The sequence below is a fragment of the Phyllobates terribilis genome, unplaced genomic scaffold (assembly GCF_046119375.1).
Source record: "Phyllobates terribilis strain yellow unplaced genomic scaffold, ASM4611937v1 Scaffold_5__5_contigs__length_657084704, whole genome shotgun sequence".
NCBI lineage: Eukaryota > Metazoa > Chordata > Amphibia > Anura > Dendrobatidae > Phyllobates > Phyllobates terribilis.
In genome coordinates this window covers 555,953,534-555,970,373 of record NW_027362765.1, presented here as the reverse complement: position 1 = coordinate 555,970,373, position 16,840 = coordinate 555,953,534, and the positions used below count along the sequence as shown (strand labels likewise).

Genomic DNA, 16,840 nt, shown 5'->3' with positions numbered 1-16,840 from the left:
AAGTCTTCCTAGACCTGGCCGTCCAGCCAAACTGAGCAATCGTGGGAGAAGAGCATTGGTGAGAGAGGTAAAGTAGAACCCCAAGATCACTGTGGCTGAGCTCCAGAGATGCAGTAGGGAGATGGGAGAAAGTTCCACAAAGTCAACTACCACTGCAGCCCTCCACCAGTCGGGTCTTTATGGCAGAGTGGCCCGACGGAAGCATCTCCTCAGTGCAAGACATATGAAAGCCCGCAGAGAGTTTGCTCAAAAACACATGAAAGACTCCCAGACGATGAGAAATAAGATTCTCTGGTCTGATGAGACGAAGTTAGAACATTTTGGTGATAATTCTAAGCGGTATGTGTAGAGAAAATCAGGCACTGCTCATCACCTGCCCACTACAATCCCAACAGTGAAACATGGTGGTGGCAGCATCATGCTATGGGGGTGTTTTTCAGCTGCAGGGACAGGACGACTGGTTGCAATTGAAGGAAACATGAATGCGGCCAATTACAGAGATATCCTGGATGAAAACCTCTTCCAGAGTGCTCTGGACCTCAGACTTGGCCGAAGGTTCACCTTCCAACAAGACAATGACCATAAGCACACAGCTAAAATAACAAAGGAGTGGCTTCAGAACAACTCTGTGACCATTCTTGACTGGCCCAGCCAGAGCCCTGACCTAAACCCAATTGAGTATCTCTGGAGAGACCTGAAAATGACTGTCCACCAACGTTCACCATCCAACCTGACGGAACTGGAGAGGATCTGTAAGGAAGAATGGCAGAGGATCCCCAAACACAGGTGTGAAAAACTTGTGGCATCATTCCCAAGAAGACTCATGGCTGTACTAGCTCAAAAGGGTGTTTCTACTTAATACTGAGCAAAGGGTCTGAATACTTATGACCATGTGATATTTCAGTTTTTATTTTTTAATAAATTTGCAAAAAATGTCTACATTTCTGTTTTTTTTCAGTCAAGATGAAATGCAGAGTGTACCGTACCCACTGTAGTTCTCCATATTCATGAGCTCTGTATAACTCCACCCTCACCATTGATTGGCAGCTTTCAGCCTATGCACAGTGTACACAGAAAGCAACCAATCAGTGGTGTGGGCAGGGTTATACAGAGCTCAGCATTCAGAGAACTGGTAGATCTGCAGCAGAGTATCTGTCCCGTCATCATGCTGCACTAATGATTAATGATGTGTAAACTGTAAAATGAAAGACAAAACTAGACATTAATGGAGAATATAAAAACTATCCTGAACATACCAGGCTGTTCATTTCTGAGGAATCGTAGCTCCTGCATGGATGGACGTTCCCGATCGGCTCCATTCCCTCTTCATCCCACATGTACGTTCCATCCGAGCTGTCCGATGGAGAAAGCTCCAGAGACGATGGATCTCGATAATCCATATCAGGGGAGATCCTGTTCTCTCTACACGGGCTGCCGCTCGTTTCCACTTCATTTTGCACTAAAGAGGTTCATTAAAAGAGAATGACATTCAGTATAAGAAATAACCAGGAGCACAGCAGTCAGGTCACATCTACGGAGTCTGTGGACCAGATTCGCTCTGCTCACATAGTGTTGTGATCTCCAAAAAAAAACCACAATATCCCATTGCATGTGAGCTGGATCCATAAGCTTGTTTGGCTTCAGATATTAACCACTTAAGGAACAGCCAATTTTTCATTTTTGCATTCATTCACTCCTTCCCTTCTTCCAAGAGCCATAACTTTTTTCATTCTCCCACCCACATAGCTGTACGAGGGGCTTGTGTTTTGCAGGAGGAGTTGTAGTTTTGAATGACACTATTCACTTTACCATGTGGTGCACGGAAAAATGTGGAAAAAAACGCCAAGTGAGCGGAAACGGTGAAAAAAAAACCCCACAAATTCCCCACTAATTTATGGGTTTTGTTTTTACGGCTTATATTATGCGGTAAAAATGACCCGGCAGCACGATGATGGCGATACCAAACATGGACAGGTTATTTTTTACTATTTTAAAGGCTTCAAAAATTTTGAACTTTATAAAAAGAAATTTTGTAGGAGGTGCGGTGAAAAGAAAATAGAAATGTTGGCACTTCAATTTAATTTTTTCCTTCTGTCAATTACCTTATGGATGAAACAAACAATACCAAATATGCTTTTGCATCTTTAGGAAAAGGAGAGAGATTACATTTTTAGTTTTTTTTATATTTTTAAAAATGTAGAATTTTTTTTTTTACTTTTACTTTTTTTTTTTTTTAAACCTTAAGGATGACTTGAACCTGCGATCATTTTCTAGCTTGTACTTTATACTGTAATATTGTAGTATTGCAGTACATAGTTCTAATCAAAAAAGTACCAACTTTGCAGCCATGGGTAAGTTCAGTAGGCCCCGGCCGCCATGACGAGCCTTAAGCACTCTGCGATCAAGTCACGGGGGGCTATGAATCGTGCCCACTAAGGATGCCTGGGCAGGATTGTGTAGCTTAAATGCCACAGTCAGTTATTAACAGCGACATTTAAGGGGTTAAAAGCAACCATATGAGCTTGCTGTTATCACTGCTGTTAGAGGCAGATGCCGGCTGTGTAGAGCAGGCTCAGCTCTTGAACCTGCTACACACACACACCTCAACCCCATGTATGATGGATAGATCAGTCACAGAGAGACAACAAATTAAAAGATGCCAAGATACAATTCCACATATCGCCCTATTAAACCAGTTCCAGGGCTTTTTTAGAATTGCATGGTGGGGCTTAAAGAGATTGTCCACTACTTTAACACTGATGGCCTATCCTTAGAATAGGTCATCAATGTCTGATTGGCCGGGGTCAGACACCCAGCACCCCGCCGATCAGCCGTTATAGGTGGAGGTCGCCGCTGGCTAGGAGTACTCACTTGCGGTGCTGGCCATCTTCTGATAGTGGAAGCCGCTTGTACTGCTATTGATTTGAACAGGAGGCGGATGTGCAATACAAAGCCTCTGACACTACAAGAAGAGGGAGCAGATTGGCAAGTGAGTACTTCCGGCCGGCCGCCGCTGCCACCGATAACAGCTGATCGGTGGGGGAGCTGGGTGCCGGACTCTGGCTGATCAGAGATTGATGATCTATCCCAAGGACAGCTCATCAATCATCAAGTAGTGGACATCCTCTTTAATTATCATAGTGTTGTGGAATGTGAAGCAAAAACACCACATAATTCACCCCTCAAAAATTAGAGTAAAGAAAATGGAGCAAAAAAAAAAGACTTGCTGATAGTGGTTATCCTTTTTTTATAACCAAGAGAAAACTTTAGTTTAGTTTAGTACAAGGAGGGCCTGGTTGCCTTTCTTGAAACATACAATATTACAGGTTATGGGACGTTGATCCAGAAAACTAGTCTCGTTGGGAAGTTGGAGTTGGGAAGAATTTTTCCACTAATATGGGGCAATTAGCATCAGCCTCTTGGGGTTTTCGCTTTCCTCTGGATCAACATGTTAGGACACAGGTTTAACTCGATGGGCTTGTGTCTTCTATGTAACCTCCACAAGACTCCTCCGCGGATTTTGACATTGTTAAGGACAGAATGAAAGAGCACACACTTGAAGGTACTAGAAACATATTCTATTCTGGTGCCTACATAAATGTGGACATTGGGCAGCATTGTACTACAGCAATAGAGAACTCTACTGTCGCCTGGCACTCAGCTGCTGGGATTGAGAAGAGCTGAAGCTCGCGCTCTACCCTGATGGTGCAGTAAGTGGGGGTGAACCTAAAGAGTTAGGAACCAGGGGCACAATTCGAGACACATTGACAACCCGGCTCCATAGATTTTCCTGCAACCAATTTTAGAGTTCCTCTTGAACTATTAAGCTTAATATATTAGGTAGCTTGGAAAGCACAGGGTGTGAAGATACTTCCAGAAATGGTGCCAGTCTTGTCCATGGTTTGTGTGCAGCACTGCAGGTCAGCGACACTGAAGGAAATGTGGCCGAGCTGCAATACTTTCTGCAACTTGTGGTATTGGTTTGGGAAAGAAACATCCATGTTTTTAAAAGCCTGCTCAATCCCTTTAAGTACAGATAAGATCTTACAAAATTTACTTAAAGGGTTTGTCCAGGCTTGACACGAAAGTCTTCAGTCACTATGTGATTCCCCGGGATTGGCAGTGTGAGTGGTTAAGTGTCCACCTAAAGTATGTGATTTGCATATCTGCAATCTAGCACCGACTAGACTTATCTGGCTCTTTTAACTCAGTTCTGTTAATAGAGGCCGAGCATGTCTAGACGGCATGTGACTGTGGGTATGCAAATTGCATACATGCGGACACATGACCACACTTGCATCGGCTATACTAGGGAACCCTGACAGCGGGCACACCGCATGCTGTCAGGATTCAGCAGTCTTCAGTCACATAGACTGACTGCAGGCTTTTGTGTCAAGCCTGGACCGGCCCTTTAACTATAGATGTAGATTGTAAAATACCCAAAGTCAACCTCCACTTATAAGGCATTTTTCCATTTTCAGAAGACCCTTGTTGACTGGCTGCAGTTTACTTTAAAGACCACTAACTATGCTTTAATTTGTGTGTGTTGACGGCACAAGCTGCTCAGAGCCGCGGAGCTCACTGATTGGCTGCAGCATTGTCAACGTAACGTCAGCGCTGCAGACAATAATAGACACTGAGAGCAGCAGTGGACACTCAGTATCGGACCTAGGGAGGGTGAAAAAAGCAGAGTGTGTTTTTTTCAAGCAGATGCAACAGGTGTACAAGGGTTTTCAGACACTGGAAAACTCCTTCAAGAGTATGTGCACACAACTCTTCAGGTTTCCAAAGACACCAAGCAGTTAAAATACGTTACAAGGCCATTCTTCTGGCTTATTCCGCTCCGAAGACGCAAAGTACTTTATAATATAAGGCAATGGGAAAGCTCAAACTACTTCCCCAATGCATTTTGCCATTGTTTTGGCTTAAAAATGCTAGTGGTTTCTTCATTATTCAATGACGTGGTGAAAAAAAGACCGAAAAGTGCCAGTAAAACAAAAAAAAAAATTAAAAAAATAAAAAAATAGGAAAATTCTCCAAAAAAACAACAGATGTCTGAAAAAAAACCATCCTAAAAGATGCTCAGGAAATTACCTAAACGACAGTTTGCTGACGTTTCTTCTGCTTGAAAAATTCAGCGGGTTCACCCGAGTCTAAAAGTCGTCATGTGCACACAGCCCAACAAGCTACTGAAAGCCACTGGCACATACATTTTTTTTTTCTTGATTTCAAAAATACAGGAACAATAAGGGGAAAAAAACGTACCTGAAATATTCACACCTATCCATCCTTCTGAATCACTGATGTCACTTTCCTTCTTGTCCTGCAATAATTGCTCAGGAGGTTTTTCTGGCACTTTGCTCTCCGTCTCTACAATAACCGTTTTATTGCCATCTTCCAAATCTATGAAATCATCGCTAAAATCTTCACTGAGGTCATTTTTGTCAGATGACGACAAGGAAGAAATAGAGAGCTCATCCACATCCTCACTGTAATAACTATCCTTACAGTTCAGTTTATCCAAGTTCTCACCAGAGGAATAATGATCGATATCCAAATCTTCCACCTCCCTGTCCTGTCTATCGGCTGTGTTATTAGACAGTGGGTCCAGTTTGCCCATTACGGGGGCAGCAGAAGGGTCTATTTTGTCATTACGGATGTTCTCCCTGTTGGTATAGAATAGTTTTGTTTTTTGCAGAGATGGACGGTTCATCCTGTAACCCAACGGAACAACCGCAGTAGGACCATTTGACAAGCCAGGCTTCTTTAGACCAAGAGAAGACCCTACAGAATACATCTTCGCAAAACTAGACCTTACTTGTGGGTCATCACCGTCAGAAAGCCCATATTGCTTAACAGTCCTTGTGAAGGCGTTATGCCTCAAAACTGTTTGCATGGGGATTTGTTGTGACTGGTAAGGCCTTGTCGGATCTACGTCCCTATTGAATGAATGAGACCTGGTCAAAGATGCATTTGGAAGCAAAGAATTCTGAACCGAATGGGAAAAACTCTGTGATCTTCTAACATTGGAGAAAGGTTTATTCTCGGTCGACAATGATTTACTTGGAAAGTTTCTACTTGTCACAGAATTAGCTCTTGGTCTATGTAAACCTGTTGGGGGCTTGTTTGTGTAAAATCCATTAACCTGAGTTTTACAGCCATTGAGCCCAGAGTAGGGGGGCCTTCCAAATTGCATCCCTTTCAGAAACTTATTAGAATTCGACAGTACATTTTCATTGGGGTCCTCCTTTCGTGACAACAGCATGTTGCTTTGTTTCCTGGGTTTTTGGGGGTCCTTTTCCACTGCTATCTGGCACGGAGGAAACCTTTTTTCAGTGAAAGCATTAGGAAGTTCTCTAGAAATCTGGCCATTCTGTTGACACTTTAGTTTCCTCCAGTTGAATGAAAATTCTGGTGTCCTGTCATGATCACTGTGCTTCTCCCCGACAAGGTTTGATTTACTCAACAAAGTAGTATGTGTGCCATTGGGTACCCGCTGGATAAAGCTTCCTGAGGACTTGAGTCCACCAAATTTAGGTACTTTTGAACCTAAAGAGGCTCGGCCCTGTAATTTTTCTTCCATGAGAGGACAGGTGCCTTCAGATTATGGTTAGATCTAAAAGAAAATAAAGAGAGGAGTTTTACCACCTTAAAAGAGTCAAGGATAACTGTATTATTTCCATTTACCATCCTATATACCCAGTGTCAACAAGTCTAGAAAAACTAAAGCTGCAGTTACACTGACCAACGGTGGCCAATAAACCACCGCCGATCGTCTACAAGCAAGCCGATCTGCAGTTACGTAATGGCCTGTTTAGACGGCCCACCACAGTTCCATGTGTACAGAGCGATCATTAGTTCGATTGTCATTATTCTCGGAAGCACATCTCCTTTTCACACAGGATGAAGTGCTGCTGAGAATGAGGATTTTCAAGCAATCTTAAAAATCATTTTACCACACTAACAAGCAAAAGCAAACAATCGGGAAAGGATTTATCCTAGGAATGCTCATTCCCAATTATTGGTCAGTGTAAATGCATCAAAGCAGTTCCAACCACAGAAAATTATCTGACAGCTTATCAGAGCACTAAAAACAGCGGACAACAAGAAGATCAAGCAGCAAAGCGGAAAGCCTGCATATTCCTGGGGCAAAGAGCTTTTTTCTAGGCACCTGCTAAATAAAGACAATCAAATTGGTCTAGTGAGGTATAAAAGGCACCTAAAACACATAAGAGATGAGAAAACTCAAACTCGTTTGGACTTCGGAGTGAAGTCCGGGAGGGGAGAGAGAAAGAGAGAGAAACTTTTGCAGCCCTCTAGCTCTTACTACGACCATTGTACAGCAAAGTTTGGGTGTCCATTGACTTCTATGGGGTTCAGGGTCTGGTAGAGTTCTGGTACCCAAACCAAACTTTGGACTAAAGTTTGGTCAAACCCGAACTTCCATGGGTCCACTCTTCGCTATACATAATATATCAAAGTGTATGGTACAATTTGTGCCAGAACGGTGATGCACTTTTCTTAATAAACCCACCCCAATATGTCCAGGTTCTTATAAAATGGTTTTATTGTTTGATGAAAACAACAAATGCAGCGGAGCTGGATTCACCATCTCTTTCTTTTTTCTGCACAATAAAGTAAGATATGCAGTGCTAGGATTATAATACTGTATAATAATTCTCTTTTAGATATCCCTTTCAATCCATAGCTCAGCAGTAATGCAGATAATCTAGCTTAGAAAGATAGCGTTTCCACTTTATGATTTAAAAAGGTTATTAATTAATGACTATGTAAAGATTTCATGTGTACAGAAGCAGATTCATAAGTTCCTTATGTCAAGTTTTACCAAACAATCAGCAGTATTAGGGAACCTCCACCTCTGTAAACGGGGAAAGTAAACCTCAGACGCAGGTAGAGAATGGTAGAAGGCGTGAGCCGCTGAGCTCAGTGATTGGCTGCAGTGGTGATTCACGCTGTCAATGTGACATAACTGCTGCAGTCAAGGTACAGAGACACACGCAGCAGCGAGGAGCCGGCGTTGAACCCTGTGTGGGCGAGAACCTGCTCAGTTTTACTGTTTTTCTTATTTTCGGCATTTAAAGGGTGGTTGAGGTCCACTTTCCTTCAAGTGGAAAACCCCTTTAATATCTAAACCGCATTCCCTCTCCTGATTGCATAAAGAACATTATAGATCCTCATTTCTTATATACGGTAATTGGGTTTACAAGCAGTTAAATGCCGCAGGGCAACTGGCATATGTTGGCATTGATGTGGAAGCCTCCAAAAAAAAAAATCTAGGGGGAAAGGCGGGAACTCAATAAACAGCAGCACAACAGCTCAGTGTGTCCGCTCCATTGACCTTGTGGGCAGCGAATCAATATCACAATCCAGAGAAAAGTCTAAATTAATAAGTGACACATGAGTGCACTTGTAGTCACACTATACAGAGGCGGTGGACTACTCGTACAGAAGGAATCAGAAATTTGTGACTGTCAAATACTAGATCATGAAATAAGTACACTTCTTATAAATGCTCAAATAACATGAATATAAAAGCTTATGGAGCAGAGAGTGCCCACTAAAGAGACCCCCAAAAGAGCTGGACAGTCCTGTGGCATACAAATATTTCCTTATAATCTAGCTGCATAGTTAAAGTAGCACTAACGTTAATTTTAATTCATCCGATCACTAGTTCACCAATATATATTTATTCTGCCAAGATTACCTTATTTAGGGCCCATGCAGACGTCCGTGGATCTTGGTCCGATCACGGACTACAATGCATGGACTAGCCACGGGTCTCCAGAACCGAGCCAAGCATGACAGCCTCATATAGATATATGAAGCGGTCACACTCCGGTGAAGAGACTTGTGGCCAGTCCGAGAATTGCAGTCCAGGATCCTGAGATCCACGGACGTCGGCGTGAACTCTTAGTATTAGATACTTTCTTTCTGAAAATTTGTAGTATACTTCTTTTCATTTGGGTCGCAATATTATTTTTTTTTATTTTTAGCGCACCAATAATCCCATGGTGCTGTACGTGAGAGGGGGTTACAGATAAAAGTCAGATATAAACTACAGTGAACAGGACCTCAAGGTGACCCCTGGGAAAGTGAATGTCTTTATGTTCTCTAAAGAGGGTCACCATTTCAGTCACCTGTAGGAAGAAATACAATGTACTGAACATATGATGTTCTCCAAAGGGAAAGGAGACAAAAACTCCTATAACAGTTACTGATGATGAGCAGAAAGCCCCAGTCACCAAGTTATAATGTAGGAGATCACAGTTCAGCTTCCCTGATTCATCAAAGGCTCGAGTCATCATCATAGGATTGATATCAGAAAATAGAGAAATAAAATACAGGATGATATCTGGGAATCAAAATGGAGGTTGAAGAGAAGAGGAGGTTGAAGAGAAGAGGAGGTTGAAGAGAAGAGGAGGTTGAAGAGAAGAGGAGGTTGTAGAGAAGAGGAGGTTGAAGAGAAGAGGAGGTTGAACTGGAGGGAGGTAAGTGCACTACAGATAAAAAATAGAGTGTGATAGATAAATCAGGTGGTGGGCGCCATGGAAAAAAAGGGATGGGAAAAAAAAAATTGTGGACTGCCAATTTAAAATACCATTAGCATTATTCTTGAAAACAAGGACTGAAGAAAAAATGGTCAGACCATAGTTTTTCATCTGGAAAGTCACGTTTTGATCTGCAAGTCCTACTGTGGCAAATTGATCGGGCATCCAGCTGACAATAGGGAACCTGCATATCCCCCTTCACACAGGCCATTTCACAGGCCAGACTCACACTAATCATGTGCTTACAGCATATCCCCCCTTCATACAGGCCATTTCACAGGCCAGACTCACACTAATCATGTGCTTACAGCATATCCCCCCTTCATACAGGCCATTTCACAGGTCAGACTCACACTAATCATGTGTTTACAGCATATCCCCCTTCACACAGGCCATTTCACAGGCCAGACTCACATTAATCATGTGTTTACAGCATATCCCCCTTCACACAGGCCATTTCACAGGTCAGACTCACACTAATCATGTGTTTACAGCATATCCCCCTTCACACAGGCCATTTCACAGGTCAGACTCACACTAATCATGTGTTTACAGCATATCCCCCTTCATACAGACCATCTCACAGGTCAGACTCACACTAATCATGTGTTTACAGCATATCCCCCTTCACACAGGCCATTTCACAGGTCAGACTCACACTAATCATGTGTTTACAGCATATCCCCCTTCATACAGGCCACCTCACAGGTCAGACTCACACTAATCATGTGTTTACAGCATATCCCCCTTCATACAGACCATCTCACAGGTCAGACTCACACTAATCATGTGTTTACAGCATATCCCCCTTCATACAGACCATCTCACAGGTCAGACTCACACCCATCATGTGTTTACAGCATATCCCCCTTCATACAGGCCACCTCACAGGTCAGACTCACACCCATCATGTGTTTACAGCATATCCCCCTTCATACAGACCATCTCACAGGTCAGACTCACACCCATCATGTGTTTACAGCATATCCCCCTTCATACAGGCCACCTCACAGGTCAGACTCACACTAATCATGTGTTTACAGCATATCCCCCTTCATACAGACCATCTCACAGGTCAGACTCACACCCATCATGTGTTTACAGCATATCCCCCTTCATACAGACCATCTCACAGGTCAGACTCACACCCATCATGTGTTTACAGCATATCCCCCTTCATACAGGCCACCTCACAGGTCAGACTCACACCCATCATGTGTTTACAGCATATCCCCCTTCATACAGGCCACCTCACAGGTCAGACTCGCACCCATCATGTGTTTACAGCATATGGCAGCATGGTGGCTCAGTGTTTAGCACTGCAGCCTTGCAGCGCTGGGGTCCTAGGTTCAAATCCCACCAAGGACAACATCTGCAAGGAGTTTGTATGTTCTCCCAGTGTTTGTGTGGGTTTTATTCAGGTACTCCGGTTTTCTCCCACACTCCAAAGACATAGTGATAGGGCATCTAGATTGTGAGCCCCAATGGGGACAGTGCCCATAATGTCTGTAAATTGTTTGAATTGTAAAGTGCTGTGGAATATGTTGGCGCTATATAAATAAAAAGATTATTATTAAAAAAAGATTATTATCTCCCTTCAAACAGGCCATGTCACAGGCCATCCTCACACCAATCATGTGCTTAATACATATCCCCCTTCGTACAGGCCACTTCACAGATCAGACTCGCACCCATCATGTGCTTACGGCATATCCCCTATTACAGGCCACCGGAGGTATTACTGACCATTGTTAGGTGACTATTCAGTCTCCTAAGGAGCATGCAGATCCAACACGGACTCCTGCTGCTGTGATACATTGATCTGCAGCCTAGGAAATATACTGAGTAACAAAATGTCCTCGTTATGAAGACTGAAGGAGTTCATAATGAATAATTATATTGGAAAACTTTTACTTTAGATTGTAATTATCAGAAGGGATGAAAAGACCAGACTTACCTCCGCATTACCTTTCAATTTCGCTGCACTATTTCAGGAGCTATAATTTAATATTCTGCACCTCCAATATTTTAATTACACTTCATTGTACTGAAATTACTCAGACTACATCCACAGTCATTATTTAGGATTGGTATGCCATAGGTTACAACATAATGTACCTGCACAATTTGTCTCTAGGAGGGTCAAGAATACTACAACCTTGTGCAACACATTTCTTTTAAGATGGCTTAACAAAAATTATAACCTTCCTCAGTCATTCAAAAAGTGAAGGCCGTCCCTGAGGTCCCATGCAGGCAGGTGAGCCGCGGACAAGGCGCTACGTAATGGCCAGACGCATACGGTGCTGTATGTTGGGTATGTGCACTCCTACAAGGAATTCTACAGGTTTGCATATGAAAAAGGGAAGGAGAAGGTATAAAAACTGTACAGGCGAGAGCTTTTTTTGCAAAACCAGTTGTGCAACAGCCCTCTCCTTAATAATTCATGGACAGTAAGTAATCATTGTCTGCCACATTACTGATAGGGCGCGTTCTGACATCCGTACAAACCGGTCTGAGATCTGACCGCAATGCAAGGATTGATCCCAGGTCTCCCGGCCTGAGCATGACCGCATATCATATTATATATAGTTGTCATGCTCGAGTCGGCACTGTGGTTCAATCTATGCCCGATTTGTATGGACGTCGGAATCAGCCATACAGCGACCACTGCTTCTCACATCTACTCTCAGACCAGATCAAGAAAGCCAATGGAGGCGGAAAGAATACCCCTTACCACACAAGACAATTTAAAAATGTGACCCTATGAGTGACAGATGTTACTATACATCATCCATCACTAATCTCCATCTGATGAATAACTAGCAGGTGGGCGGAGGGCTTGGAAATAACAAATGGAGGCCACGAGCGTGATGTAATCAACGCCACATAATGCAGAGGCTGCTGTAATCACATGACTGCAATAACTAGAGCCGTCTCTCTACAGACACACAGATACTTAGCATAGGTCATCTATTTCTGCAGCTGACATCACCTGGGGGGTAAAGAGGTGCTTGCAAGTGACTACAGCCAACAAACAGCACATATGAATAAAAATAATTAATTTTTTTAATTAAAAAAATGCAATAAAACTAAAACGCATAAGACAATCACTGTGCCAATCCTTTAAAAGCCCCGTTACTACTTGAAATTCGTATATGGTAGGTGTCAAACCAAGTAAAACAGGAGCCAAATTGCCATCAGGGGTCTTGTTAGTGAGAATGTGGTGATTGACAAGAAACAAACTCGAGATCTCCTTTGCAAAAAATGTACTTTGTAGCCTTGTCTGGCTAGATAATGAATATCTCTTACAGAATGGCCCCCCTTTTGGTTCATAGAAGAGTAGTGCGGTCCACCCCATAATAAGGCATATGGATAGCTGTTGTCTTCATAAGACAAGCCCTTTAAATGAAAGAGATCACTGGGTTACAGGGTCTCATTAAGTATTATTGAAGTGGTTCACATTGAGCCATTTATTGAGGTTGATATTCACATGAAACGACCTGGAAATTATGGTCTGTTCATCCTACACAAAGAGACATTTACAGAGGATTCCGCGGCTCAAATGATTATCCCAGTACAATGAGTGCTTCAGCACCCGGCAGCATGAAGCCCGGACAAACAATGGCAGCAATTATTCCATCTTATTTAGATATTAAGTCCAACTTAATATCACTTCAGTAGTTACCGCGACTACTTTCAACGAGCAGCAGGCCAACATAGATGCCTGAAGGCTACTGATCATGAGTGTACAGAGCCAAAGCTGTGCATACACATAATGAATGTCACAGATCTGACAATAATTTCACCTGTATGGGGTTAACTCCACTGAGCCCAAAACCTTCTTGGCAACTGGATTTCAACTTCCTCGCCTAGTCTCCTCAAGATTCCCACAAGTGCTCTACAGACAGTCCCCTAACGCTGACGTGCACTGGATTACCACAGCACAGATGTCACTAATAGGGTGCAGTCAGACGGCCATATAACACGGACCACAATCGCATCGCACGAGTGTGACAGTATGTATTTTTATGCAGCTGTCACACTCCGATCACGAGAGCCACCGGCCAGTCCGAGCATTGCGATGTGATAGTCGTACATGTTGTACGGCCACCTGACTGCCCCCGTATTGTTGTGCTACGACCTATGAAGCCATATTAATAATTTCACCAAAAATCATCATAACAGGTTCCCTTTCATGCAATGAGCACTTCTGGATTCCAAACCAACTCTGGATGACTTGTAGGATCAGCATCGGAGTACGGATACAATAAAGAGCATAGGCTTAGTACCATATGCTTTCAATCATATCAGTACTCCGCTCTGTGCGCGCTCAGGCAGGAGCTTTGTGCTCTACATAGCCTGTATCTGTCTCTAACACCAGCAGATGAAGCTGAGCTCCGATCACTGCTGTTAACCATTCAGATGCTGCTATCAAACTGTTTAAATGACATCATTGACGCTCCCTTCTCTTTATCACCACCTTGGTACTCGTGTGAAGCTCAGCCTTTACAATTTACACTATGTATTGCAATGCTGTGGTGTTGTAGTATATACAGTGGCTTGCGAAAGTATTCACCCCCTTGTCTTTTTCCCTATTTTGTTACATTACAACCTGTGTTTAAATATTTTGGTAATTTGATTTGTGTGTGATGCTTCAGCACTAAATAGTCTAAACTGGTGAAGTGAAGAGAGAAAAATATAGGCATAAATTACATTTATGGGATCAAATAACTAAAAATTGGCATGAGGATATGTATTCACCCCTTTTCCGATTAAGCCCTTAAAAATTTCTAGCGCAAGTAATTATCTTCATAAGTCACATGCCTACTGAAAGGACATCCACCTGTGTGCAATCTAAGTGTCACATGGTCTGTCAGTATATACACACCTTTTCTGAAAGGCCACAGAGGCTGCAACACCATAAACCAAGAGGCATCACTATACAAGCACCACCATGAAGACCAAGGAGATCTCCAAACAAGTCAGGGAATGTGTTGTTGAGACGCACAAGTCAGGGTTGGGTTATAAAAAATATCCCAATCTCTGATGATCCCCCGGATCAAATCCATTATCATCAAAATGGAAAGAACATGGTACCACAATAAACCTGCAAAGAGATGGCCATCCACCAAAACTCTCAGCCTGGGTAAGGAGGGCATTAACCCCTTTACAACCCAAGGTGGTTTGCACGTTAATGACCAGGCCAATTTTTACAATTCTGACCACTGTCACTTTATAAGGTAATTACTCTGGAACGCTTCAACGGATCCCCCTGATTCTGAGAATGTTTTTTCGTGACATATTGAACTTCATGATAATGGTAAAATTTCTTCGATATCACTTGCGTTTATTTGTGAAAAAAAAACGGAAATTTGGCGAAAATTTAGAAAAATTTGCAATTTTTAAAATTTGAATTTTTATGACCTTAAATCAGAGACATACAGTACAGACCAAAAGTTTGGACACACCTTCTCATTTAAAGATTTTTCTGTATTTTCATGACTATGAAAATTGTACATTCACACTGAAGGCATCAAAACTATGAATTAACACATGTGGAATTATATACTTAACAAAAAAGTGTGAAACAACTGAAAATATGTCTTATATTCTAGGTTCTTCAAAGTAGCCACCTTTTGCTTTGATGACTGCTTTGCACACTCTTGGCATTCTCTTGATGAGCTACAAGAGGTAGTCACTGGAAATGGTCTTCACTTCACAGGTGTGCCCTGTCAGGTTTAATAAGTGGGATTTCTTGCCTTATAAATGGGGTTGGGACCATCAGCTGTGTTGTGCAGAAGTCTGGTGGATACACAGCTGATAGTCCTACTGAATAGACTGCTAGAATTTGTATCATGGCAAGAAAAAAGAAGCTAAGTAAAGAAAAACGAGTGGCCATCATTACTTTAAGAAATGAAGGTCAGTCAGTGTGAAAAATAGGTAAAAATTTGAAAGTGTCCCCAAGTGCAGTTGCAAAAACCATCAAGCGCTACAAAGAAACTGGCTCACATGAGGACCGCCCCAGGAAAGGAAGACCAAGAGTTACCTCTGCTTCTGAGGATAAGCTTATCTGAATCACCAGCCTCAGAAATCGCAGGTTAACAGCAGCTCAGATTAGAGACCAGGCCAATGCAACACAGAGTTCTAGCAGCAGACACATCTCTTCAACAACTGTTAAGAGGAGACTTTGTGCAGCAAGCCTTCATGGTAAAATAGCTGCTAGGAAACCACTGCTAAGGACAGGCAACAAGCAGAAGAGACTTGTTTGGGCTAAAGAACACAAGGAATGGACATTAGACCAGTGGAAATCTGTGCTTTGGTCTGATGAGTCCAAATTTGAGATCTCTGGTTCCAACCACCGTGTCTTTGTGCAACGCAGAAAAGGTGAACAGATGGACTCTACATGTCTGGTTCCCACCGTGAAGCATGGAGGAGGAGGTGTGATGGTGTGGGGGTGCTTTGCTGGTGACACTGTTGGGGATTTATTCAAAATTGAAGGCATACTGAACCAGCATGGCTACCACAGCATCTTGCAGCGGCATGCTATTCCATCCGGTTTGCGTTTAGCTGGACCATCATTTATTTTTCAACAGGACAATGACCCCAAACACACCTCCAGGCTGTGTAAGGGCTATTTGACCAAGTAGGAGAGTGATGGGGTGCTACGCCAGATGACCTTGCCTCCAGTCACCAGACCTGAACCCAATCGAGATGGTTGGGGTGAGCTGGACCGCAGAGTGAAGGCAAAAGGGCCAACAAGTGCTAAGCATCTCTGGGAACTCCTTCAAGATTGTTGGAAGACCATTTCCGGTGACTACCTCTTGAATCTCATCAAGAGAATGCCAAGAGTGTGCAAAGCAGTCATCAAAGCAAAAGGTGGCTACTTTGAAGAACCTAGAATATAAGACATATTTTCAGTTGTTTCACACTTTTTTGTTAAGTATATAATTCCACATGTGTTAATTCATAGTTTTGATGCCTTCAGTGTAAATGTACAATTTTCATAGTCATGAAAATACAGAAAAATCTTTAAATGAGAAGGTGTGTCCAAACTTTAGGTCTGTACTGTATGTCACATAAAATAGTTAATAAATAACATTTCCCACATGTCTACTTTACATCAGCACAATTTTGGAACCAATTTTTTTTTTTGCTATGGAGTTATAAGGGTTAAAAGTTGACCAGCGATTTCTAATTTTTCCAACAAAATTTACAAAACCATTTCTCTAGGGACCACATCACATTTGAAGTCACTTGGAGAGGTCATTATG

General features: G+C 42.6%; 1 protein-coding gene across 3 annotated transcripts in view; it reads right to left on the bottom strand.

Moving 5' to 3' along the window:
* Positions 1-16,840, bottom strand: part of CCSER2 (coiled-coil serine rich protein 2) — a 198,143-nt gene that overhangs the window by 131,985 nt on the left and 49,318 nt on the right. For all 3 annotated transcript variants that reach the window (XM_073685860.1, XM_073685861.1, XM_073685859.1), the window contains exons 2-3: positions 5,266-6,616; positions 1,257-1,459 (exon numbers count right to left, since the gene is read on the bottom strand). In XM_073685860.1, the coding sequence (XP_073541961.1) occupies positions 1,257-1,459; positions 5,266-6,583 (1,521 nt within the window). In that variant the 5' untranslated portion in view covers positions 6,584-6,616. The remainder of the gene's footprint in view (positions 1-1,256; positions 1,460-5,265; positions 6,617-16,840) is intronic.